Raw genomic sequence first — 27,842 nt, 5'->3', positions numbered from 1 at the left:
AAGAGAGAGTGAGAGAGAGAGCACAAGCAGAGAGAGCAGTAGCAAAGGTAGAGGGAGAAGCAGGCTTCTTGCTGAGCAAGGAGCCTGATGCAGGGCTCAATCCCAGGACCATTGGATCCTGACCTGAGCCAATAGCAGATGTTTAACTAACTGAGCTACCCAGGTGCCCTTTAAATGCATTTCTTATAGATAGTTTATAATTGGATCTTAAATATATTTTTTGCAGTGCTAGAATCTCTTTTAGTTGGGGTATTTAGACCATTTACATTTAATGTGGTTATTAAGGTGATTAGATTTGAGGCTACTATCTTGCTATTTGTTTTCTGTTTTTTTTCCTGCAATTTTTTTTTAAATTTTCTTTTTCTCTTTTTCTTTCTTCTTTTGGGTTAATGAGTAGTTTTTAGGAGTCCGTTTTACCTTTTTTGTTGGTTTAACTCTTTTATTATTTTAACGATTGCTTTAGGAGATAAAATATGCATCTCTAACTTATCACAGTCTACTTTCTAGGGATATTATTATTTTTTATTGAAATATAATTGACATACAATATTGCATTGTTTCAGGTGTACAATATAATGATTCAACAACTCTGTATGTTATGCTGTGCTCACTACAGCTGTAGCTACTGTCACTGTACAATGCTGTTGCAATACCATTGATTATATTCCCTTTGCTATATCTTTCATTGCTGTGACCTGTTCATTTTGTTTGGAAACTTGTATCCCAGTCCCCTTCACCCATTTTGCCCTTTCCCCTAGCCCCCCTCCTATGGCAACCATAGATTTATTCTGTGTGTTTATGCTTTGTATGTTTGTTCATTTGTATTGTTTTTTTTTTAATTCCACATATGAGTTAAATGATATGGTATTTATTTTTCTCTGTCTGACTTATTTTACTTTGCATAATACCCTCCAGGTCAGTCTGTGTTGTTGCATACGGTAACTCTCATTTTTCTTTGTGGCTGAATAGTATTCCATTGTATATATACCACATCTTCTTTTTCCATTCATCTATCAATAGGTACTTAGGTTGCTTTCATATCTTGGCTATTATAAATAATGTTGCAGGAAAACAGGGGTGCATATATTTTTTCAAATTAGTGTTTTCATTTTCTTTGGGTAAGTACCTAGAAGTAGAATTACTGAATCATATGGTAATTTTATTTTTAACTTTTTGAGAAACCTCCATATTGCATTCCATAGTGTCTGCATCAATTTACATTCCCACTGATAATACATAAGGGCTCTCAAGAAATATAATTATACCTTATCACATACAGTGTAAAAACCTCACAATAGTGTACTTCCATTTCTTCCCTTTCAAGGTTAGTTCCACTCTCTGCACTGTGGCCTGGAAATTCTTTCAAGGCCAGAAGCTAGGGCAATTGTATCACCTGCCTCATTTGTTTACTCTCTCTCAAAGATCACTATCCATTGTGAGTTGATGTCCAGTGTCTTGAATACTGTTGTTTCATATATTTTGTCTTTTTCCCCCCCTGTTTTTTTGTTTGTTTCAGGAGGGAGGGTAAATTCCATTCTAGTTACTTCATCTTAGCCTGAAGCGAAACCTCAGCTTAATCATCTTTTGCTTGGATGCTTTCAAACCCTTCTTCTTGGCTCAGTCTAACTCTACTACAGTTTGTCCTTCAGTTGGTTCCTGAGAGATCTTTCAAAAGTAAATATCTGACCAGGTCTCTGCCTACATTTTTCAGTGGCTTCTCATTGAAAAAAAAAAAAAAAATTTTTTTTTTTTTTTTTAATAATGAAACAAACATGCTAGGACACCAGATTCCTAGATGGAAGAAATATCCTTAATTGGAACTTGGACAAATAAAGGTATTGCTAAAGATGGTATAAGTAAATTCCTGTGTAATCATATATGATAATCATTTGTTACTTTGAGGAGATAAATATTGGCTTTTCTATTGGTTAGGTAATACTTGAGTTCCTGTAGGATTAACAGTAAGCTTAGGTTACAACTGCTGTCTCATTTGGAACTCAGCAAAATAAGGTACTTGAAAGCTCAGTAGTTGTTGATGAAACAAATTATTATAGAAAATGACATTGAGTTTTTAAATGTTTACTTATGAGATGTTAGATGCATTAAAATTAAATGTCCACTTGTAACCTCAACTGAATTATCTCAGTTAGGAAATAAAAGTTCAAGATGTATATATAATTAAAAATCTAGTGATCTTTTATATCCTGAGAGTTTCTTCATATTTTAATGCTGTGTTTCTCCATCAGCCTTATTCACCTTTGTAGTATTGGTCCCAAAATGTACTCTCTCTTTCCTACAATTTTTGCAAACATGCCTACATTAAAAAAAATAACTGAGTACCTTCTATGTACCAGGCATTGTACTAGGTTAGTTTAGCATATCAGGCCCATGCTTATTTCTGTGATCTACTTATTTTTCTTATTTTTAATTTAAATTTAATTTAGTTAAAATATAGTGAAATATCAGAGGTAGAATTTAGTCATTAATCAGTTGCATATAACACCCAATGCTCATTACTTCAAGTGCCCTCCTTAATGTCCATCACTCAGTTACCCATCCCCCAACGCCCCTCCCCTCCAGCAACCCTCAGTTTGTTTCCTATAGTTAAAGAGCCTTTTATGGTTTGCCTCCCTCTCTGTTTTCATCTTATTTTATTTTTCCTTCTCTTCCCCTATGTTCTTTTGTTTTGTTTTGTAAGTTCCATGAGTGAAATCATATGGTATTTGTTTTTCTTTGATTGACTTATTTCACTTAGCATAATACTCTCTAGTTGTTGCAAATGGCAAGATTGCATTCTTTTTTTTTTTGTTTGTTTATGATAGTCACAGAGAGAGAGAGAGAGAGAGAGAGAGAGGCAGAGACACAGGCAGAGGGAGAAGCAGGCTCCATGCACCAGGAGCCCGACGTGGGATTCGATCCCGGGTCCCCAGGATCACGCCCTGGGCCAAAGGCAGGCGCTAAACCGCTGTGCCACCCAGGGATCCCGATTGCATTCTTTTTGATGCCTGAGTAATATTCCATTGATATAGATACCACATCTTCTTTATCCATTCATCTGTCAATGAACACCTGGGATCTTTCCATAGTTTGGCTATTGTGGACATTGCCGCTATAAACATTGGGTTGCGGGATCCCTGGGTGGCGCAGCGGTTTGGCGCCTGCCTTTGGCCCAGGGCGTGATCCTGGAGACCCGAGATCGAATCCCACGTCGGGCTCCCGGTGCATGGAGCCTGCTTCTCCCTCTGCCTGTGTCTCTGCCTCTCTTTCTCTATGTGACTATCATAAATAAATAAAAATTAAAAAAAAACAAAACAAAACATTGGGTTGCATGAGCCCCTTATTTTCTATCACTCTTCATCACATTTCTTCTATAGCTGCATTGATTTATCTGCAGTTACTAGGATATGTTGTTTCTTTTCATCCCTTGATGCTTCCATATATACTGTTCCCTCTGTCCTTCCCCCTTGTTGATCTGATTAAGTCCTATTTGACAATTAAAACTCAGCTTAAGTATACCCTTCTTTAGGAAATCTTCCCTGGAAACCATAGGCTAGGTTAAGTGCCTACTGTGTTCCCACAGCTCCTTACCAGTATCTCATCATAGCATCTAGCACACTGATTGCAACCATGTGCTCCCTTGCCTGTTTTCACACCAGACTACTTGAGGGCATTATCTTATGTGATTTTATATCTTAACACTTAGCCCAGGGTTGGCCCAGTGTAGGGATGTGGAAGACAGAAGTTTATCCTTGGCTCTACCATTATGTGATCTTAAACAAGTGGTTTGGTTCATTCAACATTCCAAAACCTAGGTTCTCTTACTACTCTGCAGCCATATAGACCTTTGTGCAGGGTGCCCTAGTGGGCCTATCACATGCGGCCTTGGCCCAAGGGCCAGATTCTTTTTACAGTGATGATTCAGGGCTTGAGGTTGACACCACATTAGAAAATGAAGACCCCTGCCTTCCTCTACATGCAGATGGCCAGCTGCTAGTGAAAGCCAGAAGAGAGACAAACCATAGGCCTAGGTCACAAATTACTTTTAGGAGAGGGCCATTTTGGTAAGATGCTGTAGGTGTCTTGGAGTGCTGTCTATCCAGAGTAGCCAGGTAAGAAGCTAGGCTTTGTGATGCCTTTGTTGTCTCACTCCTGCAGTCAGTTATTCCTTTCTTGGGCCCCTCGTGGCACCCCATATACCCCTGTGATGGAGCACTTGTCACAATGTCTTATACTCATGTGTTTTCTTATAATTCTCCTTCTCCAGAAGAGAGCTCTTGTGATGGAAGTTATGCATATTGGTGTCTGTATGTAGTAACTTGCCCGGAATCTATCAGAGTAGGAAGCCAAGGAATGCTTGGTGAATGACTGAATAAATGTACAGTTATGGTAATAATGGCTAATATTTCCTTGGCATTTATGTATGCTAGGAGCTTCCTATATTTTCACGTTGCTCTTGTGATGTGAGAACTCTGATTCTCACCATCTTATAGGTGACAGAAATGAGGCCCAGAAATATTAAGTAATGTGTCTGTGGTCCTACATGTAGTTAGTGGCACATCCTGAATTCAACCAAAAGCCCACATTCGTAACCACTGTGCTGACTGGCTGATCAAAGGGCTAAGCAAAGGCTGACTGAGCAATCAACTGACTAAGCTGTGTGAAGGAGAGGCAAAGAAAGGACTGGCAACATGGCTGCCAGATGTAGTTCTTTTGGGGATGTGGGTTTGAAACCACAAAACTAAATGAGGGCTTCACCTGGAGGCACCACCAGTCCATTAAGGAAAAGAGATCCTGATTCAGGGGCCCATAGCTTACTGCTTATTCTTTCTTTGGCAAGAGAACGTGTTGGCCAAGGCCAAGGATCTGTTCTGGCATATTCCTGGAGGTATTGTTATAGCTCAAGTGCTAGGGAGTTAATACTTACTGTTGCTTCTGGAATGCCTTTCCCCTAAAGTATTCACATGGTTCACACTTTCATTTCACTTTCTTTCTTTTCAGATGTCACCTTATCAGAGAGACCTTCCCCAATCTGATCTGAGGAAGCGCTACTCTTTATCCTCCTACCTGCTTTATTTTTCTTTGTTATACTTAGCACCATCCAACATAGGATTATTTGTTTAGAGTGTTTCAGTTTGTCTCTCTCCACCAGAACATAAGCATCAGGGATCTGTGGCTCTGTGCTGTGTACTGTTGTATCCCTAACTTCTAAAGCAGTCCTGGGCAAGTAGTAAGTGTTCGATGTTTGTTTTTATTTTTCCAGCAAATAAACGATTTTAGAGTTTGAGACCACCTGTTTTCAAGGACTTTTATCATTTGGTAATGATAAAGAAGAGTAATGCCTCACTCTTCTTGTCTCTATATATAACCCTTGGACTCTAGACAAACTGGAGTTAGTGTTCTCTGAATAGGCCACACATTTTATAGTTCTGTCTTTGCTTACATTTGTTTCCTCTGGTGGGCCTACAGCTCTATCCATCCAGATTCTAACCAGTTTTCAACATCTAACCTTTTTTGAATGAATATATATATATATATATATATATATATAATGAATACGTTCATTCATTCTATATATGTAGAAGACATACATATATGTGTAGAAGAAATTACTACTGAATTTGTATTAAATTCTAGACATTTTAAAACATATGAACTCAGTTAATTCAACAATTTGAAGAGATAGGCATTGCTAGATTATAAGCTACATGGGTATTTGTCTCAATCACTACTCTGTTCCCAGTGCCTGGCACAGAATAGTGCAAAATAGATGTTTTGAATGACTGGATGGATATTTTATATGAGGGGAAATTGAACTTCAGAAGAGTTAAGTGACTGACCCAGGTTGATCCATGGCTGATAGCATGGAAATCAGTGTCTTCCGGCTTTAAATCTAGTGTTTTTTTCTAATAAATTCTACCATTAAAATTGTAGAGGAACCTGGGTGGCCCAGTCAGTTAAACCCCTGCCTTCAGCTCATGTTGTGATGGGGTCCTGGGATTGGGCCCCACTTCAGATGCCCTACTTGATGGGAGTCTGCTTCTCTCTCTGCCCTCCCCCTGCTCATATTCTCTCTCTCAAATAAATAAATAAAATCTTTTTAAAAAATGGCCAGTATTTGGCAATCCAAATGACTTCAGTTTTTGGTGTTTTTTGTTTTTATTTTTATTTTTTTATGTTTTTATTTTTTTTCAGAATAAAGTAGAGTTTACTCATTTTATATAAAAATCTTTCTCAAATGGAAAAGGCCCCACCTACCTACCTATAAAACATAGTATGGAGGCTAAGATAGATTTTTCCTATCTGAACACCAATTTCTAGAGTTCTCTGCTGATATGCATAAGATAAGTGTTTTACTTCCATGAGAAGTCTGTGGGGGAAAGTGATGCTGTTGGTGGGAAAATGTAATGGAAATCCTGACAGGATGTGCCACCAGTGATCCAGGACCTACAGATTGCTTTCATTGGTCCATTCATTCATTTATTTATTTTATTTTTATTTTTTTTTAAAGATTTATTTATTCATTCAGAGAGAGCGTGAGAGAGGCAGAGACACAGGCAGAGGGAGAAGCAGGCTCCATGCAGGAAGCCCGATGTGGGACTCGATCCTGGGTCTCCAGGATCACACCCCGGGCTGCAGGCGGCGCTAAACCGCTGCGCCACCGGGGCTGCCCCATTCATTCATTTATATTGATTCTTTTATCCAGCAAACTTTACAGAGTATTTCAAATGATCTAGCCCTCTGTTGGATATTGGGAAAAGTGGAAATAGAAAAGATGTGCTCCCTACCACCATATTGCTTAGAACACAATGGAGAAGAGAGATATGTGACTAAGTAATACCAATATAACATACATGTTAGAAAAGGAAGTCTATATAAAGAAAGTACTAAGTAAGCAGAGAAGGGAGAGCTAGTACTTATTTTATTTTGAAGATTTCAGAAGAGAGGATTTTGAAATGGGCTCCAAAGCGTTTCTGCAAGTGAACAGTTAGAGCTAGGTTTTAAGGATTCATTGGTGTTTAGCAGACTACAGAGTGGGAAAAGAGCTTTTCTTGAAATAGCAAAGACCTAGAAATTTGAGAGCAATGTCCAAGGATGCATAAGAAAATAGTGCAAGATGATGATTCTATATAAGGTCTGCCGAGTTAAGAGCTACAGCAGAGGCAGCATCCAGGGCAGAGCTGTGAAGTTCAGGTCATCGATGTTAGTTGAGTTCAACTGTTTGCCCAGTGGTTTCCAACTGCACAAGACAATCAGCTGGGGTGCTACAAGGAAATACTATAGCTTGTACTTATATTACATTTATCTCATTCTTTGATTTTTGTGTATGTTTTACAATATGCCTAATGTCAGTACATGAATCTAATTTATAAACAGATAGTCATATATTGGCAATTTATGCTCAAGATACAGTTAGAGTATGTCATGAAAAGGGTTGGAGGCTATGGAGTTAGCCATCTTATAGATGTCTCTTATGAAGGACTCTTTAGTACAGAAAACTCTGGGGATTGGCCTTCTCTGACTCTGTGTAGCATTGTCTGTCATTTTGCCGAAAGATCTAGTTTTTTATCTCTCCAGGGGCCTCGTGGACAGTCCCAGGGTGATGAGAGGCTCGGGACCTTAGAATGTTTCTTGGGATGCCTGGGTGGCTCAGTGGTTGAGTGTCTGCTTTCGGCTCAAGGTGTGATCCTGGGGTTCTGGGATCAAATCCCACGTTGGGCTCCCCACAGGGAGCCTGCTTCTCCCTCTGCCTATGTCTCTGCCTCCTTCTCTGTGTCTCTCATGAATAAATAAATAAAATATTAAAGAAAAGAAAAGAAGAGTCTTTCTTGCTTGCATGTCCTGGGATTTGGACATGTGAGTCATTTGGAGACTGTATCTGTCCTAAGCCTTCCTTGCCAAATTCTGTGTCCTTCTACTGACAGCTACAGCCCTCTGTACTTGCTGTTACCTTCTTACTCACTTTGTCTTGGAGATTCTTCCCATTTTCTCTTTTGGAATGAGAAAGCAGAACAAGACTTTTAAGTTTTAGGTACTTGAACCTTACGGGCAAGAGGCCCTGAGATCTCGCCTTGGCTACTAAGTGGGACACAGGGGTTGCTCTCTGACAATGCAGCACATCCTGGCTTACTTCTCTCAGACTGCAGTGACTCTGGATGGCCACATAATGCTGCCAAGCCTGCGTTGATAGGGCATCTGCCTAGGTAACAACATGATGTGCAGAGAGGACGCGCGTGCGCGCTGTCTCTGTCCATCTCTCTCTCTCTCTCTCACACACACACACATACACACACACATAAAACAACAACTACCTTGAGATATATCCTGACATGCTGAAGCCATTGTCCTTTTCCCAAAAGCTTAGCCCTGTAAGGGCTATGTTCAAAGTCTATCCTCCTTGGGATGCAGGAGCCCCCTTACCTTCTTGTCTCACTTAATGTAGTGCATAGAGCAGTGGTTCTCAGCTGTGGGGTGGGGTGGGGGTAGTCTTGTCCCCTAGGGAACATTTGGCAGTACCTGGAGACATTTTTGACTGTCATGAATGGCAGCATGCTGCATCTAGTGGGTAGATGCTGGGGATTTTGTATAACATACCCTCTGCTGCAGAGGACAGCCCCCACAATAATCATCCTGTCCAAAGTGTCAGTGGTGCCAGCTGAGAAAGCCTGGCCTAGAATGCCTCCTGCCTGTCCCTCTGCAGTGGAGTGGCGGTACAACTAGAGGGTATCCTGCATACCAGGCAGTCTATGCTCAGGCTTCTATCAAAGCATCCCCCCAGTAGACAGAAGGCCCTTGTAGCACAGCTAGCCTCAGGCCTTTCTAGCAACAAAAAAGTGGCCTTCTTTCCACTCTGCATGCCAAGCAGAAAGGCCCCTTTGTACTCAGAGGCGGCTGAGTGCCCTTGGCAGCGGTGGCGGGAGCGTGTTGTTGTCCACACTTCACAGGCTAGTACTTGTCTGTCTGCATCCTATCTGTGTGTCACTCTACTACACCTTCATTACCTGACATTCCGGAGTGTGGTAAATGAGCCTACGAATGTGTACAAAGGCATATATGTTTCTTCTCCGGAATAAAAGGTTAACATGTCCTACTTTTCTAACCCTGCTCTATCATGCCTCCTTCCCCAAACCCTAGGATTTGAACATAGCTGTTGGAAATTAATTTCTCTCTTCTTTCAGTATTTTCTAGTCTGGGAATTAGAAATTTAACCAAGCAATGTCTAAGCCTCTGGGATCTTGTCTTCTGGGATGCAGTCTAAGTACACTAGATCTGCCTCACTTCCTCCCCAGACCCCTTCCCCTTCACCCTCCTGTGTGTCTCTGCAGATAGTTTAAGGCACCTGCGAAGTCTCCCAGCTTCAGAACTTCCCTCTTGAGCTCTGGTAGCCTCTTGGACATTATGAGATTGGAGCATATTTACCTTCGACCTTGTTTCACGCAGGATGTCCGAGTTGAGTGCCTGCTTTGCACCCCTTGCTGGGCCTCACTGTAGGGGGAGTAGGAGAATGAAGGGGTGGGTCCAGCCTTCCAACTTCTTCAGCCTATGTGAGAGGGGCAGAAACAGCCCAACATCTGAGGTGTGCTTATTGAAGGAATGTCTTTGTTTAAGGAGATTGTTGTTTGTTTGGGAGCCCCCAATCAGAACGTTTCTGGAGCTCTTCATGTGGGGGTAGTTATTCTTTGAGTAAATTCTTATGGATACTACTATATAAGAAGCTCTGTTTTATTGTATTTTTTCAAAAGATTGATTGGTTTATTTTAGAGAGAGAGAAAGAGAGTGCAGGGGAGAGGGGGAGGAGCAGAGGAAAGAGAAAGTGAGAATCTTCAAGCAAACTCCCAATGGCCGACAGAGCCCGGTGACATGGGGCTTGATCTCAGAACCCTGAGAACATGACCTGAGCCGAAATCAAGAGTTGGACGCCTAACCAAATGAGCCATACAGACACCTCAGAGTGGCTCTATTTAGAGATAGTGGGCTGGGTAACAATGAATAGGACATAGTCCATGTCTTCAATGTTGTCTGACTTAGAGGAAATTGGACAGCATTCGGATGAAAGGCAGTTTTTGGAAAAGACATGGACCTTAAGAGAGGAGAGTGACATATCTCACCATCTCATTCTGCTCCAGAACTTTTTGGCTTCTTGCTACTCACAGCAGTGGTTTTCAAACTTGAGGAATGTACAAATTCCTTTTAAGGGAAATAATTTATCTTGGACCTATGATGCTGACTTGAATTGTTCTTATTATAATAATTATTTAAATGTGTATAAACATAAAATGAGGTTTAAGTTGCTATATAAAATTTGTATACAAATATAAACAAAAATGGATTTATACATTAAATAAAAGCAAGTTTCAAATCCAATAAAATGGTATCTTTTTGCTGACACTCCGTTGTTCCCGGGCTTTTTAAGTTCAGCATGCTGGTATGAGTGGGTGTCATCTAATACACATATCCTGAATGTCACTCATCCATCCATCCATCCATCCATCCATCCATCAATCAAATAGAGAAAGAGAGAGAGAGAGAGAGAGTGAGAGAGAGAGTTCACAAGAGTATATAATGGTTTAGAGCAAGGGTATGGAGCCACACTGCTTGCGTCCAGACATTTGCTTTACCAATTCCTAGCTGGGCGGCTTCGGAGAATTTTTTTTTTTTTTAATTTTATTTATTTATGATAGGCACACAGTGAGAGAGAGAGGCAGAGACATAGGCAGAGGGAGAAGCAGGCTTCATGCACCAGGAGCCTGACGTGGGATTCGATCCTGGGTCTCCAGGATTGTGCCCTGGGCCAAAGGCAGGCGCTAAACCGCTGCGCCACCCAGGGATCCCCGGAGAAGTTATATAATATTTTTGTGCCTCAATTTCTTCATCTGTAAAATACGGATGAAATGGGGCCTATCTTTCACTTGGTAGTTAGGAAGATTAATGAGTTAATATATATGAGGTGCCTAGAACAGTACCTATTATATAGTAAGTGCCATGTAAAGGATGGTATTTATTATTATCGCTATTAAACATTTCTTTATTTTTTTTAAAGATATTATTTATTCATGAGAGACACAGAGAGAAAGGCAGAGACATAGGCAGAGGGAGAATCCGGCTCCATGCAGGGAGCTCAATGTGGGACTCGATCCCAGGACTCCAGGATCACGCTCTGAGTTGGAGGCAGATGCTTAACCGCTGAGCCACCCAGGCATCCCTATTATCACTATTATATTATAGTTCAGGATTATTTCATCCCAAATACTGGAATAGTGGAAGAGCAAGTCCATCCCCTATAGGCCAAATAAAAAGTACAATATGTACTCCTTTCATACTTAGGATTTTGTGAGAGAGGGAGATGGTAAACACATAAGTAGGTAGGCAATGAGAAGGCCAATGTGACTATGATGGTAAATTGCAGTAGTGCTTGCATTCTGGAGTCAAGGCTTTGCTTGTCTCTTCCCACAGTGTACAATTGGACCGTGGATGAGGTGGTGCAGTGGCTGATCACGTATGTGGAGCTGCCTCAATATGAGGAGACCTTCCGGAAGCTGCAGCTCAGTGGCCATGCCATGCCAAGGTCAGGAGGAGACTGGATTCTCTCACTTGGGGAGGGGGGCAGGGAATAGGCTGGGGTTAGCCTACTTTCAGGTTGCTCTGGTCAGTTAAGTGAGGTTCTACTTTCAGGACAATCTGTAGACTTCTACTCTTCTCACATCTGTTGTGCACTTGCTATAAAGCATGACTGTCACTTGACATCCATTCTCTTATTTAGTATTTCTGTTGAGCCTGGGAATAGTACTAATAGCTGTCATTTATCGAATGCTTAGTACATGGCAGGCACTCATATTCAACATTTTGTATGCAGTATCCCATTTAATTCTTACATCAATCCTGTAAGGTAGGTATTATTGAATATAGATGGCAGAAACAGCTAAGTAACTTTTCCAAGTTGGCTGGTTAGAAGCAAAACTGATTTGAACCTCGATCTGGGTAGACTTCAAAGCCTTTCTTCTTTGCTGTTCCCCCAGCAGCTGCCTCTTCTATTGCCCAGGAGCCTCAGGGCTCTGTTAGCCTCCCCTGAATTATCCACATGCAGTATATCTGCTCTAAAGAAGTGGTATGAGGTGGGTCTGACTCCCTCGGCCCCAGCCTCCTCTCTGGAGTGACTCTTTCAAGGGCTGTGGTGCCCTGACTCTGCCTCCTTCACAGGCACAGTATGCCAGGGCCTGCGGTGGGAGAGGGGAAGGGATAGAGGACTGCGTGGGCTTCTTGTTATGTCAAACTAGTGCCATGTGTCATTCAGTCATTAATCCATTTACTTATTCATTTGACAAATATTTACTGGGTACCTGCTCTGTGCCAAGCACTTGTGCTGGGTGCTGGGGATAAAGATGACAACAGCCTGCCCTTGCCCTCAAAGGGCTCACTGTCTGGTAAGTGCTGATTATGTATAATCTGTCATCTTACTGCGTAGGTGCATCTGGTTGTGAGCTTCAGCAAAGGGGAAAGGGGAAAGGTGGAGCTGTTGGAATGCCCACACATTGCAGCCTCCAGCCCCTGAGTTACCGGACACTGCTGTCCAGGCCTAGTTGCTGGCTCTTCCCTCCTCTGCTGCTTGCAGCCTTCTCTTCACAGCTTCTCCCTATTCTGGAGAGAGTAATAATCTTGATGTTGGTACATCTTCTTATAGAATCCTTTCTCACAATTCTGGGAGGAAGGAATTAACTACCCCACCTTTTGGGTGAGCAAACTGAACTTCAGATATTTTGACTTATCCAAATGGTAAGTGGCAGAGCTGGGATTTGATCCCAGATCTACCTCGTACTAAGTGCCCTGATTTTTCCACTGTATCTTCCTCATGCCCCATGTAGTTGAAGATAAGCTTCCTGGAAGTATTCAGGGTAGTTCTCTTTAACAAAACTTTGCCAGTCACCTATTCCAGGGCAGGGTTCTGTCCTGTGCCTTGAGGACAAAGAAATGCATTAGACTCCAGCTACCTTGAGGAATTCCATGTTTAATGAAAGAGACAGGTAATTAAATAGATGACTGACCATGAAGCTCCAGGATTTAGGTTTCTTTCTCATTACCCATGGAAATAGCAGTATTGCCTTGTGGATTCCTGGCCACTTCCATCTTAAGGGATAGCTCTGGCTTAGATTAAAACTTAAAACATAGGATAAGAAGTCAGTTATCAGGTCATGGGCTCACTTAGCCTTCTTGTAGCTAGGATTAGATCCAAGGCCAGACCCAGCCAGGCCAGGCAGAAGGGTAGAGGAAGCCATGCTGTGGCACCTTAGTGGCAGCAGGAGCCTTCAGTGCATGGAGTGTGAGATGAAGTGGCAATGGTTCTCAGCCCACCACTAGGCAGCATGGTATAATGGGAAGAATCTGGAAGATCTGAATTCATTTCCTGCCTTTGCCGCTTACTTGCTGTGTGACTTTGGGCAAATTACTCAACTCTAAGTCTCAGTTTTCTTTCTTTAAAAAGAATTTATGTATTTTATTCATGAGAGATGCACAGAGAAAGGCAGAGATACAGGCAAAGAGAGGCAGGCTCCCTGTAGGGAGCCTGATATGGGACTCGATCCCAGGACCCTGGGATCACAACCTGAGCCAAAGGCAGACGGTCAACCACTGAGCCACCCAGTGCCCCTAAGTCTCAGTTTTTTTTTTTTTTTTTAATCTCTGAAGAAGCTAATGAGAGAACTGTGTTCTTAAAGTCAGAGGACTAAATGAGGTTTTGTATGTGAAGTGTCAGAACAGTGCAAGATACACAGGTGTTGCTTAGTAAATGTTAGCTCCTTTCTCATTTCTCTCATTGCTCAGAAATAGATAATATTCCAGTTCATAGTTTTCTTTGATGAATGGACTGTGGAAAAGATGACACTTATTTTGATCAGTTAGATGAAGGCCAGTACACCTGGTAGAAATGTTCTCTCTAAAGAGGAACCCCAAGGACTCTCAGGCTTGTAGGAAGTGTCTGATTTTACATAAATTTACACAGAAGGAAAATGCGGCCCTAGAGGAGAGATCAGACAAGTGAGTTGCTGACTCATTTGGGACCAGAAGTTAGCTCTCCTGCCCCTTATCCCCCATCACAGTGTCTCACTGCTTCTCTTAAATTAGGTAGGCTTCGTTGCTTCCTAGGGCTAGAGAAGGAAGTAGCTGCTCCTGCATGCCCAGGCAGGAGTATAAATCGCACACCACTATGTCAGAAGCCTCTTTTCTACCCAAGGAGACAAAGCTATGCATCAGCAAAGAGCACTAACTTTATGGAGTAGGATAATGGTAAATGCTCATGTATGGGACCCAGACCAGTGGATTGATAACCTTTCATATCTTACACCCATCTCCTCCTATACCCACTGTGTTCTAGTGGAAAAAAACAAAGTCCAGTTTTTCCTGGGTTATTTTCTTGTTTACAAGTCCTCTCTTATTAGAGTTATCATGAATAGTATGTTGAAGGTCATAAAAAATTACAATAATCTGGGAGTAAATTGCACTCAAATACAAGGTAACAAGACTAATGCAGTGTTTGTCATCGGTAGGTTTATACTTAATGGCAGTGGTTTAGGAATTGAGGCCCTCAGAATCATTGGGTCATGTGGCATGATGTTTTGACCTGGGTTGGGCAGGGGAATGCATTTACAAATGGTGAGAGTGTGGGGACAGGTATATGGTGGATAATCCCTTGCAGGAGAAACACAACAGAAAATTTACACTTGGGTGTGGGAATGGTCACAGAGGGATAATCCTCAGAGAGTAGGGTTCTGAGGAGATGATGTATGATGATGATAAGGGTGAACATATTCTCGGTAAATGTGATGTGTCCTTCCTTACTCCGTGGTGAAAACCGCTGGTATAGACTCTGTGTTGTAGAGCACAGAGGGGAGCTATCACCAAGAGCTAGAAGTCATGGAAGTGTTCTGGGGGGGAGGTGGGTAATCCTACCAGTATCTCCTACCTGGTTTCACTGGTGGGAAACTTGAGTCCCTACTCTTTGCTTCAACAGGCTTGCTGTGACCAACACCACCATGACAGGGACTGTGCTGAAGATGACAGACCGGAGCCATCGGCAGAAGCTGCAGCTGAAGGCCCTGGACACAGTGCTGTTCGGGCCTCCTCTCTGTGAGTCCTGTGGAGAGAAGGGCTGCTGATGTGCCATGGAACCTAAGGCTGTTGGGGTGGCTAGGTCGAGGGCCTGGGTCACCTAGGCATACCTGCAAGGCAACATCTCCACTCTTTCCACTGAGAAATGAAAATCAGAGATTTCAAATAGTTTTATATTTTAATCCAGCCAGATATCACGGTCCATTCATTAGATACATTAAGAAAATACCTGCTTTGTGCCAGTGCTATGCTGGACCCTATAGGAAGATCTGGATGAAGATCTATTCTGCCCTGAAGGGATACAGTGAATGTTCCAGAGGGGTACACACTGCTTCTGAGGTCCAGAGGGAGGATTAGGGAAGGTATCCTATGGAAGAGGGGGCATGTGACCTCTGCCTATAAGGATAGGTAGGGCTTGGGATCCCTGGGTGGCGCAGCAGTTTGGCGCCTGCCTTTGGCCCAGGGCGCGATCCTGGAGACCCGGGATCGAATCCCACGTCGGGCTCCCAGTGCATGGAGCCTGCTTCTCCCTCTGCCTATGTCTCTGCCTCTCTCTCTCTGTGTGACTATCATAAATTAAAAAAAAAAAAAAAAAAAAGGATAGGTAGGGCTTTATTCCATGCAGGAGGCAGGCGAGAACATTTTAGGTGGAAGAAAGAATGGGAGCAAGAATACAAAGGCTAAAATATGAATGGTATGCTCAGGGATAACAGGTAACCCATAGGGTCTGAATGCCATTTAGCTGTTCTTTGCTTTTACTGTGGACATGCAGAGCGTATAAACTGATGCTGAATATTCTTGTGTTCTTGGATAGTCAAGAGAGAGGACTGAGTGGGCTTCCATGGAATCATAGAGACACACTCAGGCCTAAGGAAGGAGTAATTTTTTCCACCAGGGGTTACTTGAGAGTAGTTTAATTCCTGGAGATCTCCAAGGTGGGAATGGCCAACCCTGCCATCCTTTCTCTTATTCTAAGTGAACTCAGGGGGAACAAAAGTGGTAAGATTTCTTAGAAAATTAGCCTTCACCAAGCAGGCTCTTTGGGCCCACTTCCTGCCCGTTGGGAGCCACTGGCATTGGTTGAGGATGCCAGCAGCAGAATGTTATAGAACCAAGAACTAGTCCAGAGAAGCAGCTGGCAGCAAGATCAGAGGCTGTAGAACATTTTCCCATCCATGCATTTGACTTGGCACGTGCCCAAGCTGATGTCTCAATAGAAGTAGATGGACCTGTACTTTTTTTTTTCTAATTTTAATAAACTTTAAGAATATTTCTAGGTTTGCATAAAATTGAGTGAAGATACACAATTTTTTTTTTAATATATGCCCTTGCCCCCATACATGCATAGCCTTCCCCATGGTTAGCAGCCCCCATCAGAGTGGTACATTTGCAATAATTAATGAACACTGACACATCATCATCACTCAGAGTCCACAGTTTACATTGGAGTTGACTGTTGGTGTTGCAGTCTGTGGGTTTGTACAAATGTATAATGACATGTATCCACCAACATTACAGTATCATATAGGACTGTTTCCCTGCCCTCTAGATCCTCTGTGTCCTACTTATGTATCCCTCCCTACTCCTCAACTCCTGACATCCACTGGTCTTTTTTCCTTTCCCATAGTTTTGCCTTTTCTAGAAGGTCTGTATCTTTTGAAAATGTGAAACAAAGCAACATGGGAGAAGACTCTTTTTCTTTTTCTTTTCTCTTCTCTTGCTTGCTTGTTTTTATTTCTTTCTTTTTGGTCTTAGGACACATTTTTGCTTACCATTCATTTACAAATTTTGAATAAAGGACACAATGAATGCCTCTAGCCTTTATATGAGGCTCACTGTCTGTACTGAGCAAAGGCCTTTCATTCACTAACATTTATTGAGCTACTACTGTATACCCATATGAATGACAGGGTCCTTGCTCTCATGAAGTTCCATTTATTATATATTTTTTTAAATTTTTTTTAAATTTTTATTTATTTATGATAGTCACAGAGAGAGAGAGAGAGAGAGAGTGAGGCAGAGACATAGGCAGAGGGAGAAGCAGGCTCCATGCACCGGGAGCCTGATGTGGGATTCGATCCTGGGACAAAGGCAGGCGCCAAACCGCTGCGCCACCCAGGGATCCCATGAAGTTCCATTTAAATGGAGATAGGCCTGTCAACAATAGAGTAAATGACCAACAAATACAGTGTCCTAGCTATCATGGAAGTCTTAACAGAGTTCATCTGGGAGCACCCAAGTAGGGATGAATTTTCAGAGTCCAGCAAGCTTTATGGAGAAGATCATTCTTGAGCTGAGTTTTAAAAGATGGAAAGGAGCTTTATCAGACTGTTCCTATGAACAGCTTACGCCCCTCTCTTTGTATACACCAGCAAGAACACGTGCATCAGAAGAATCAAACCCAGCAGTCAAAGCTCGTCTACTTCTGCAGAGGCTCTATTCTTTTGCCTGCCAGGAAGAGGAGGCCTTTAGCAGCCTGAAAGTCTTCTGAGACATACTATCAGACTGTTATCTGTATTAAAATAGGATTTATCATATCTGAAAGGGTGCATTAGAAACTGTAGGTTAAAATAGGCAATGATTCTACCAGAAAGATCAGCCAGGGTTGGAAAACATGGGAGACAGAATCCTAGGTGCAGAGCGATGGGCCCAGGGCGTCAGAGTCAGCAAGAGGGGCCCTAATGTAGTAGGTTAGACTCATACCAGGATGGGGAGGGGTATTTTCTCCTAGGCTCCTTTCAAATATCCTGTAGATTATATGTGACCTTACTTATGGGAAGTCAGAGGTCAGCTGACTGCTGGTCAGCTGAGAACAATGTTTCTGAGATAGGCCGAACAGAGGTACTAGAGCTAAGAAGACACTTCACACCCACTAGGTTAGGTACCTTAAAAACAAAAACAAAGCAACAAAAAATGGAAAATAACCAGTATTGACAAGGGTGTGGACAGATTAGAATCCTCATATGTTTCTAATGATAATGATAATGTAAGATGATTCAGCTACTGTGGAAAACAGTGTGATTGTTCCTCAAAAAGTTACCATATAGAGTAACCATATAACCCAGGAATTCCAGGCCTAGGAGTATGCCCAAGGAATTGAAAACAAGCATTCAAACAAGTACATGTACACATATTCATAGCAGCACCGTTCACTGTAGTCAAAAGGTGGAGATAACCAAAATGTCCATAGGTGGACAAATGACTAAATAAATGTGAATATATAAATATAGTGGACCATTATCCAGCCACAGAAAGGAATGAAGTTCTAATACATGCTACAGAACCTGGAGAGTGTGCTGAGTGACATAAAAGGTTACCTATTGTGTGATTCCATTTATATGAAGTATCCAGAATAGATACATCCATAAAGATAGAATACAGATTGGTGGCTGGCAGAGCCTGGAGAAAGTGAGAAATGGGGAGTGACTGCTAGTGGGTATAGGATTTTGTTTTGGGGTAATGATAATGTTTTAAAATCGTGCTGCTGGTTGCACAACCTTGTAAATATAAAACCACTAAATTGTACATTTTATTTTTAATTAGATTTATTTATTTGAGAGAGAGTGCAATCACAAGCGGGGGTGGGGTGGGGTAGGGGGTGGGCAGTAGGCAAAGGGAGAGGGAAAATCACACTCCCCGCTGAGCAGGGAGCCCAAAGCAGGGCTCAGTCCCAGTACCCCAGGATCATGGCTGGAGCTGAAGGCAGACGCTTAATCAGCTGAGCCACCTGGATGCACCAATTTTTATTTTCTTCAAAGATTTTTTATTTTTAGAGAGAATGCATGAGTTGGGGGAGGGGCAGAGGGACATACAGAATCTCAAGCAGACTCCATGCTGAGTGTGGAGCTCAAACCTGGGCTTGATCCCAGGACCTTGAGATCATGACCTGAGTGAAACCAGGAGTCGGGTGCTTAATCATCTGAGTCACTCAGATGATTTAGCTACCCCTAAATTGTACATTTTAAAGAGAGTGAATTTTAGGGTAGATGAATTATATCTTAATAATAATAAAACATGTGGAGCTTGAGTTTTTGTAACTCTTAGACTTCCATTTAGAGAACTTATAAAATTTAGGAAAGTAAAGTACCTGGGTCTCTTCCAAATTTCCACTCACTGTGTGACCTTGGATAGGTCACTTTTCTCAGGATGTGTTTTTTGATCTGTATAATGAAACAATTGAGCTAAGGATCTTTGATTCATTTCAGGTGAACATTCCCTAGGTTTTGAAAGGAAACCCTTTGATTGATAAGGGTCCTGGTAAAAGGATAAAAAACAAGAAGCCTGTTCCTTCTGCTGTCTGTAATCTGTACTTTTAGGAATCGGTGCTTGGCCCTTGCCTTATTGAGTAACCTTTGGCAATTCAGTTCTACCTAGCTTTAGGTTTCCTTATTTGTAAGATGGGCTTGGTCATTAAGGCTCTTACTGGCTCCCTCATTCACTGATAGAGTTCAGTGTACTCCTGGGGGTGAAGGTTTTGGAATCCCACACCTGTTCTGATGGCAAATACTATTTTTCTATTTTCCTGATGGCTTGTTAAAGAAAATTTTTGAAAATTGCCAGATGGAATCTGAGGAAAATACTAGGAAGCTCTTTGCCAGGAGACTTCTACAAGGATGGAGCCCAGTGTGGTGGGTAACTGCAAAGAATCCCTTGATCTATGTCCCTCCAGCTCTGTTTTCCCAGCTGAGCATGGGCTAAAATCCCTACTTCACTGCTGTTCCCTGCCCAACACGCATGCAGGACTTAGAGTGATGGCCGGTGCTGCAGACCTGATTCCACACCTAGGATGAGTTCTTGAGCCTGTGGTTCTTTGGGCTCACCAGAAGGCAGGTAGTAGATAAACACCCCAGAGAACCTGGACCAGGTTCAGCTAGCTGCCAGCCATGACTACCTTGCCCAGCCTTAGTGAAAATCTGCCATCAGTCAAAGCTTGAGAAATCTCAGATCAAAAGTTTGTTGTGCTGTAGCCAGGAAGGCTACAGATCACTGCTGAGTGATCAGGGTCCATCTGTCCACAGCAGCCTCAGAACTTGGGGATGGGGAAGAAGGATCAGACTGGCTAGGCAATGGAGCGCCTCAGGGCCTATTTTCTGACAGTCAAAGGCATCTCAGCCCTCCCACCAGAACTGCAGAGCAGCACCTGGCCTTTTACGGTCTTCTCCACCGGCAGAGTTGGCTCTAGGCTTGCGTATCTATCTGGGGCTCTCCTAACAGTGCCAGGGGCAGGTGTTAGGTGTGCTCTGACACGCTAAGTCCCAAGGCAGCTTGCAGTGGAGGCATCTGCTCATTCATTGAGGGGGCTTTTCCTCCTCTGCAGGTAATTTCTCAGAGAAATGGAGGCTCAGGAGATGAAGTGAGTTCTTTCTTTTTTTTTAATAATTTTTTTATTTTTATTTTTTTAAAGATTATTTATTCATAGAGACATACAGAGAGAGAGAGAGAGAGAGAGAGAGAGGCAGAGACACAGGCAGAGGGAGAAGCAGGCTCCATGCAGGGAGCCTGACATGGGACTCAATCCAGGATCTCTAGGATCATGCCCTAGGCTGCAGGTGGCGCTAAACGGCTGTGCCACCGGGGCTGCTCGATGAAGTGAGTTCTTAGAGGTCATTCAGACCCAGTTTGTGACTTCTGTTTCATTGCTCTCTGTATTACATTGTCCTGTCCTCCACTTCTGGTACAGCTAGCAAGATAGAATTTCAATTTGAAATCAAAACTCGCTCTATCGTTCAATGGTTTTGTGACGTTGGGTACATTCCTCAGGTTCCCTATGTCCTAATTTCCCCTAAATAAATAAATGGTCACTACGGTTTTTAGCTTGTGCCTACTGTGGTTAATCCTGGGCTAGGGGCTAGAGCTGCCTTTGAGCTTTCAGCAGGGATATTGAGAAGACTGTAGAGAGAGGCCTGCAGAGCAGTTGTTGGGGTGAGAGGGGGGTGGGTTGTGGAGAAGACAGCAAGCCTACACCTTGTCTTCCTTCTTCAGCAGCTCAGATAATGGGGAGAAGGCTCCTGGAAGCAGGAGTGGCTCCTCTCCAGCAAAGCTTGTTTTCTTCTCTGTCAGCCCTATCCTTACCCTCTTTTTCTTTTTTTCAATGCACGTTTCAAGCCTTCTCCAGAATGCCCTTCTAGACTCTTCCCAGGCATGTTCAACCCTCCCTCTTATTTTCTTCTGGGATCCTATAGCCCTTTGTACTCCCCACTCCCCCTTTTTAGAAATAATCTGTTTTCCTGTTACCCTTTAAACTGGGAAGTCCTTGAGGGTAGAAACAGCTTTGTTCATCTGTTGTCATAACTCAGCATATGGCCCAGCAATAAGTAGGTGTCAGGAAATATATGCTAGAAGTTTTACAGAAGGAGGCTGGGCCTCTACAGAGCTATAGGACAGGGGAGATGGGAGAAGAGTCTGGCCCAGCTTGGTTGTGGGAAGAACACTATGGAGTGTCTTCTGTGAACTGGTGAGTCAGCCAAAGCACTTTTTGGACTATAACCAGAAAACAAGAGGGTCTAAGAATGTTCTCATAGGTTCATCATAGACCTTAGCACAGTAGGCTATGTAAATGACAAAAGAAATTCCTAGCACATAGTTTGGCAGTAAGGATGGATAGGTTTATCTGCCAGGGGCAGGGTATTGTGGGCAGTGGAGAAGGTGTAGGGAATAGATGAGGAGAGGGGATTCTAGAAAGCAATAATGATTGGAGGCTCACTTTCTCAGCGCTAACTGTACCCTAAAAATTCTCACCTGATTACTCTTGAATCTCTTAACATGATAGCATCTCATTTGTTTATATCCTCCTCCCTTGCCTAAGGCCTGATTGTATTAACAATTGACCTCATTTTGCTAAAATCTATTTGTAGCACTCAGGCTGGGAATCTTGCCACCCTCTGGCTCCCCAGGTCCTAGCCAGCTTCCCTGGGTTAGCTCTCCTCACCTAGCCAGCCACACCTGTTCTCATGAAAGCTCCAGGGTCCATCTGCCCTGGCTGTGCTTGCTGGGTAGGGGGTGGGTTCTGAGAGCTGAGCTCTTGTAGAGGCTGTGCAGGACAGCTAGTCATACTCTCCTTGTCCTTTCACATGAACTTTTTATTATACCCTCTTTCCTGCTAAAATCTGCCTTCTTTCTTCCCTTTTTCTTTCCTTTCCACCTTTGCTGAGTATCTGCTCTGGTCAGGCTCTGTGCTAAGTAGGAGTCTTTGGAGAGAAATAAGTCTTGTGCCCCGGTCCCAAGGAACTCACAGACTATCAGAAGGCGATCACCATGAAAGTTGAAAAACACACAGAGGAGTCCTTGAGATAGCAGTAGATATCCCATGTTTACCTGTCCAAAGAGTGGGTTGGTCAGGGAATCCTAGTTAGAAGAGAAGGAATGGAAATATCTCTGTAGCCTGTATGGGACTGGGAAGGTGGTAGGAAGTGAAGAATGGGAATGAAATTATAATGGGGAGAAGTACATCATTAGTAAAGCAGGGACTAGACTCTCCCATTTCCCCTCTTTTTCTGGTATAACAGTTTATAGATTCTATGTTAAGGTTCTCCAGAGAAACCTAATCTGGAAAAGAGAGAGAGAGAGAGAGAGAGAGAGAAGAGGAGATTTATTATAGAAATTGGCTCATGTGATTATGGAGGCCAGGAAGTTCCATGATATGCCATCTGTACCCAGAGAACTAGGAAAGCCAGTGGTACTATTCAGTCTGAATATAGAGGCCTGAGAACCAGGAGAGTTGATGATGTAAGTCCAAGCCCAAAGGCCAGAGAATCAGGTGGCTGGTGCCATAAGTCCCAGTGTGAGTCCAAAGACTCAACAACTAGGAGTGCTAATGTAAGAGGGCAGAAGAAGACAGATGTCTCAACTGAAGCTGAGAGAGCAAATTCATCCTTCCTCCACCTTCTGGTTCAATCCAGGCTCTCAGTGGCCTGAGGATGATTGAATGACACACACATTAGTGAAGACAGTCTCCTTTACTCAGTCTACTGATAGAAATACTAATCTATTATTAAAGAAACCTCACAGACACACCCAGAAAGCTCTCTTGGCATCCCTTAGCCCAGTCAAGTTAACACATAAAATTAACGTCGCAGATTCCCTGGGGACTATGGGGTTCAATCCAAGGCTCCACTGAGGGGACCTGATATTTCTCACATCTTCTTCCAGTGTTAAACTTCTCCTCTTAATTACCTACTGGAAATGTCCATCTGAAGATTTCCAGAACACCTCAGAGCACTCTCATTCATAACTATGCACTTGATCTCGTTAGTAATTGTGTGACAATGGATTTTAGGGCTGAGGAAGCAGAGATCCGGATGGGGCAGAGACAAGCATAGAACCCGGACTCCCTAAGACTCAGTGTAGGATGCTTCTTTCCATGGCACAAGAATATGTCTACATGAGGCCTTCTGTTTAACCATAAAGGCCTGGCATTTGGCCTTCAGGTATTCACTGTCCTGATGGCAATGCCACAGTCAGCTCCCAGGATGTTCTTTGGGAGAAAAACTCAGGTTTTGGAACTCTTACAGCCACACTCAGGCTACAGGGATCGTCTCTGTGGTGAGTGATGTTTGCATGTAATAAAGCAGAAGTCCGTCTACACAAGTAGGAAAGTTGTAATGAGAGTGTGGGGTGTAGCAGAAAGACCATGTGATCAGGCAAGTCTGGATCTGAATCTCAGCTCTGTCACTTTTCATGAACTCCAGCAAGGCAGTGCTCCTATGGAGTCTTGGTGTTCTGGTCTCTAGAGTGGGAATACAAATACCCTGCCTTCTAGAGTTGGTGTGAGAATCCAAACTGGTGGATATAAGCACCTTGCCTGATAGATTATATATCTTCTGTATTTCCTTTCCTTTCCTGTGTGGGTTAAGGAGACGGAGACAATCATACTTATCAGTAAAGATTGAATTCCACAAATATTTACTGAATCTGTCCATGAGCTGACCAGCGCTGTGCTAGGCACTGGTACACAGACATGTGATGATCACTAGGGGCCACAGAATCAATCAGCTAAATTAGGCTCATTTTCTTCCTGCCAAGCTTGGAAGCTCATGAGATGGGACAGGCAGTATCTTTGAGCTCTAGCCATGAATTTGACAAGGGTGTGTGGAGTAGATGCTTGTATATTTAAGTGGAGTTAAAACTGGTTGAAGAGATCCAGAGGGTACTGATAGGTGCAAGAGTATTGCCTTAGAGGAGGGGGATGACTATCAAATCCTATCCGTGGCCCTGGTCATTCAGGATTTGTATTTCTGACTTGGATGAAAATATGAAGTTGGAGAAGATAATAGACTCTTGTCCCACATTGATCTGGACAACGTAGGATAGAGAGCGAATAGAACAGATAGACGCCCACTCCACATGCCCACCTTCAGCACTTTGGAGTATTGGGGATAATAGGGGGCAGGTGCTGTTTGAACAGGAAGACCTCTGACTTTTGGTAGGAATGTCAAGGGGGTGTTGGAGTTGCGAAACCTTGGGAAGCTTAGATTAAAAGACCACAACAAACAGGGGAGATGAAGAACACCCCAGCCTCTGGTAGAAGCTGTGTAGGAGGCCGGTGTATTCCAGAAAGAAAGGTGGTTCACTGTGCTGCAGACACATCTCTTCTTGGGACCTGAAGGACAGGAGAGTGAAGACATGCCTCTGGTTGGAAGGGTTGGCCTACCTGGATGCTAGAGGACAGCCACCAAGGGACCCTCAGTTTTCTCTGTGAGAGTTTGGCATGAACATAGAGAAGTCAGGGCTGCCACCTCGGAGCTCGTAACTCCCCTCCCTTGGATGGAAATAGAATGTGCTAATCTGTCGTTGATCCCACACCCGTCCCCATGTCCTGCTGCTCGGCTTTCAATCAGGAACTATGAATATAACCCTTTTGTCCAACTGGGCCTCAGCTTCATGCAGTTTCCAGCCACATGTGTCTCTTCCTGCCATCTAGGCCCTGCCTTGACTTGGTGGCTCCCCCTGGATCCTTTTGGATTCACCTCAGCCCCTGGTCCTTATCAGGCCCTGGGATTCTCTCCATCCGTCCCCTTCCCCCTTCTTCAACCTGAGGGTAACCTGCTGTGCTCAGGAGGTCTTTCCCTGTTTCTCCCCTCCTTGACTCCCACATCTGGGGCTCCTTTGAGCCAACGGCTTCTCTATCTGAAGTTGAATACAACCCAGGTAGGGGCCCCAGTGGCGGCCCTACTCTCCTTATTGTGTCTCTTCTGGTCTCCTGTGCTGTGGCTCAGAGCCCAGATCTGGTAGGTGAGGAACAATGGCAGGCTCTGGGAGTGGCCCTCTGCTGGTTGGCTCAGTTCTCAGGACATGGCTTTTGTACTTAGCTTCTGGTGTTGTTCCTTGTTCAGCTTTTCAGTTTTGCTCTGAACCCCAGCCACCAACACTTTGTCAGATTGCCTCCAGGCATTCTCTGGAGGTAGATCTGCGCCTCGATTCCTGGCATGTACAGTATCTTATATATTCCAACCTCTTGATGTTACTCTTGTTGTACTTGGTCTCTGGATTGAGCCACAGCCTAGAGATGCTTTTCCACGGATATGACTTGCAGACCTTTACCTGATCTGGGCTCTGCATCTCGTACCTAGAATAGCCAGGTTGTCCAGGAGACCCAGCTCCTACAGAAACTTCAGTCCCACAACCAGGCCTCAAGCTCTAGCGATATTGCTTTATACTCTTACCAACTGTCCCCTTCTCTGTACTCTAGCACTCCAGCATTGCTTAGCCCATAAGACAGAAGCCATTGCATGTGGGTGCGTGGGCTCATTGTAGGCTAGGGTAGCTAGGATGTCCCAATTAGGCACAAGTTACTGGGGTCGTATGATTTAATAAGCTTCCTGTACCACTCTTAGGCCTCTCATGTTTTCCAAAGTAGGCAGAGAGCTTACTATACTAGTATGTAGCAAGTGTGTGTCTAAGAAGAGAATAATTCCTCTGGAGTGGGAAGGCTACATGCAGGAGGGGATGCAGTGGAGTCTGAAAGCTAAGTTTGCAGCGGACAACCTGACTTACCATGGCTTCCTCTTTGGCAGTGACCCGCCATAATCACCTCAAGGACTTCATGCTGGTGGTGTCTATTGTTATTGGTGTGGGTGGCTGCTGGTTTGCCTATATCCAGAACCGTTACTCAAAGGAGCACATGAAGAAGATGATGAAGGATCTGGAGGGGTTACACCGAGCTGAGCAGAGTCTGCATGACCTCCAGGAAAGGTAAGGTCCTTCCCTTCCCCCACAGCCATGGTGCTGCCAAGTCTCAGGAGCCTCCTGTTTCCACCCAGGTTGTGGGGCATCTTGCCCCCAAGACCAGGCCTAAGTGGCTGCCTGGGCTATGCCATACTTCCATAATGGCTTTGCAGGCATAGGTTCCTGCCATTGCTGTTGTGCAGTCAAATATTTCTCCCCAGGGTAAAAGTTTTTTTTCTGTCAGAGATCTTGAGCTTCCCTGATTGGATGTCTTGCCCGTTCTGTCCTTCTTCCTGCATCCAAAGTGTCATCCTTCCCATAGAAATAGACAAATTAACTGTTTTTCACTGTTCCCCAAGGAAACCTCACAAGTCTGTCTTCCTGATACTTTTAATTTTTTCTTTTTTTCTAAAGATTTTATTTATGCATAAGAGAGAGAGAGAGACAGAGACACAGGCAGAGGGAGAAGCAGGATTCCTGCAAGGAGCCTGATATGGGACTCGATCCCAGATCCTGGGATCATGCCCTGAGCCAAAGGCAGACGCTTAACTGCTGAGCCACCCAGGCGTCCTTAATTTTTTATTGTATGGAATCTAAATCTCAGAAGTACTCACTTGTTATGTGACTTGGGTAAATCCCCTTCCCCTTCTGGGACTTATTTCCTCATCAGTAACAGGAAGGGGTTGAATTAGGAGAATGCTAATGGCCTTCTGGCTCTGATAGTTGGATTCTGTTTAAATACTGGCTTAAATACTACTACCATAGATCTAGCCATGAAAAGAAGATGTCAGCCAGTAAATTAACCTAAGTACTTCCCGAGGTTTACAAACCAGGGGTGTGCTGGGGATTATAAGGAATTGACTGCTCCTGGGGCAACGGAGCTCACACATAGGAAGGAGCAGTGAATGCAAACAGTGCAGTGACTGGGTGCCTGCCGATGGGATGAGGAATCTAAGAACAGGAAAGGCACAGAGGCAGGAGATAGTGGATGTAGACTCCAGAGGGCAGCCTTGAAAGATGGGGAAGGGGTTCTTGGTAGTTAAGGTTGCATATATAGAGAATGAGGCCAGATCCCTGGCTCCTTAAGATTCACATGGAGAAGTTTTAGTAAGATGCAAAAGGCAGTATAGAGTTAATGCAGATCATCAGTTTGTTGCTTTGTTTTGTTTTTGAGAAGAGGAGGGATCTACTTCATGACTGTCTTTTAGAAAGTTATTCTGGCAGCTTAGGGATTCCAGTTGGGAAGTCTTTGCAGGAATCTATGTAAAAAGGAAATGACATCTGGCCCTGTTCTGTGACTTTTAAATGATACTCTTTCTTTGGGGAAAGGATTTCTTGTGAGCTAGGTATTGTTAACTACTTAAATGCATTATTTTTTTAATCATACAACTGTGTTAGGTAGGTGGGTAGAGTTGAGGAGATGAGGGCTCAGAAAGGGTGAGTGCTTTGCTTAGGGTCACATAGCAGTAAGTAGTGAGCCAGGAATTTTGATACCCACAGGGAGCTGTCTCAATAAAGGCAGCCCTATGAGATTCATTTCCATTGGTTGAGTTTCTAGAGGGCAAGCAGAGTTTTATCTCTGA

General features: G+C 43.5%; 1 protein-coding gene across 5 annotated transcripts in view; it reads left to right on the top strand.

The window, feature by feature from the left end:
* Positions 1–27,842, top strand: part of STIM1 (stromal interaction molecule 1) — a 198,327-nt gene that overhangs the window by 148,377 nt on the left and 22,108 nt on the right. For all 5 annotated transcript variants that reach the window (XM_072794362.1, XM_072794363.1, XM_072794359.1 and 2 more), the window contains exons 4-6: positions 11,452–11,563; positions 14,999–15,114; positions 26,109–26,286. In XM_072794362.1, the coding sequence (XP_072650463.1) occupies positions 11,452–11,563; positions 14,999–15,114; positions 26,109–26,286 (406 nt within the window). The remainder of the gene's footprint in view (positions 1–11,451; positions 11,564–14,998; positions 15,115–26,108; positions 26,287–27,842) is intronic.

Source organism: Canis lupus, chromosome 23, assembly GCF_048164855.1.
Source record: "Canis lupus baileyi chromosome 23, mCanLup2.hap1, whole genome shotgun sequence".
Lineage (NCBI taxonomy): Eukaryota > Metazoa > Chordata > Mammalia > Carnivora > Canidae > Canis > Canis lupus.
The sequence above is the reverse complement of the archived record's forward strand: the minus strand, read 5'-3'. Positions and strand labels throughout refer to the sequence as shown.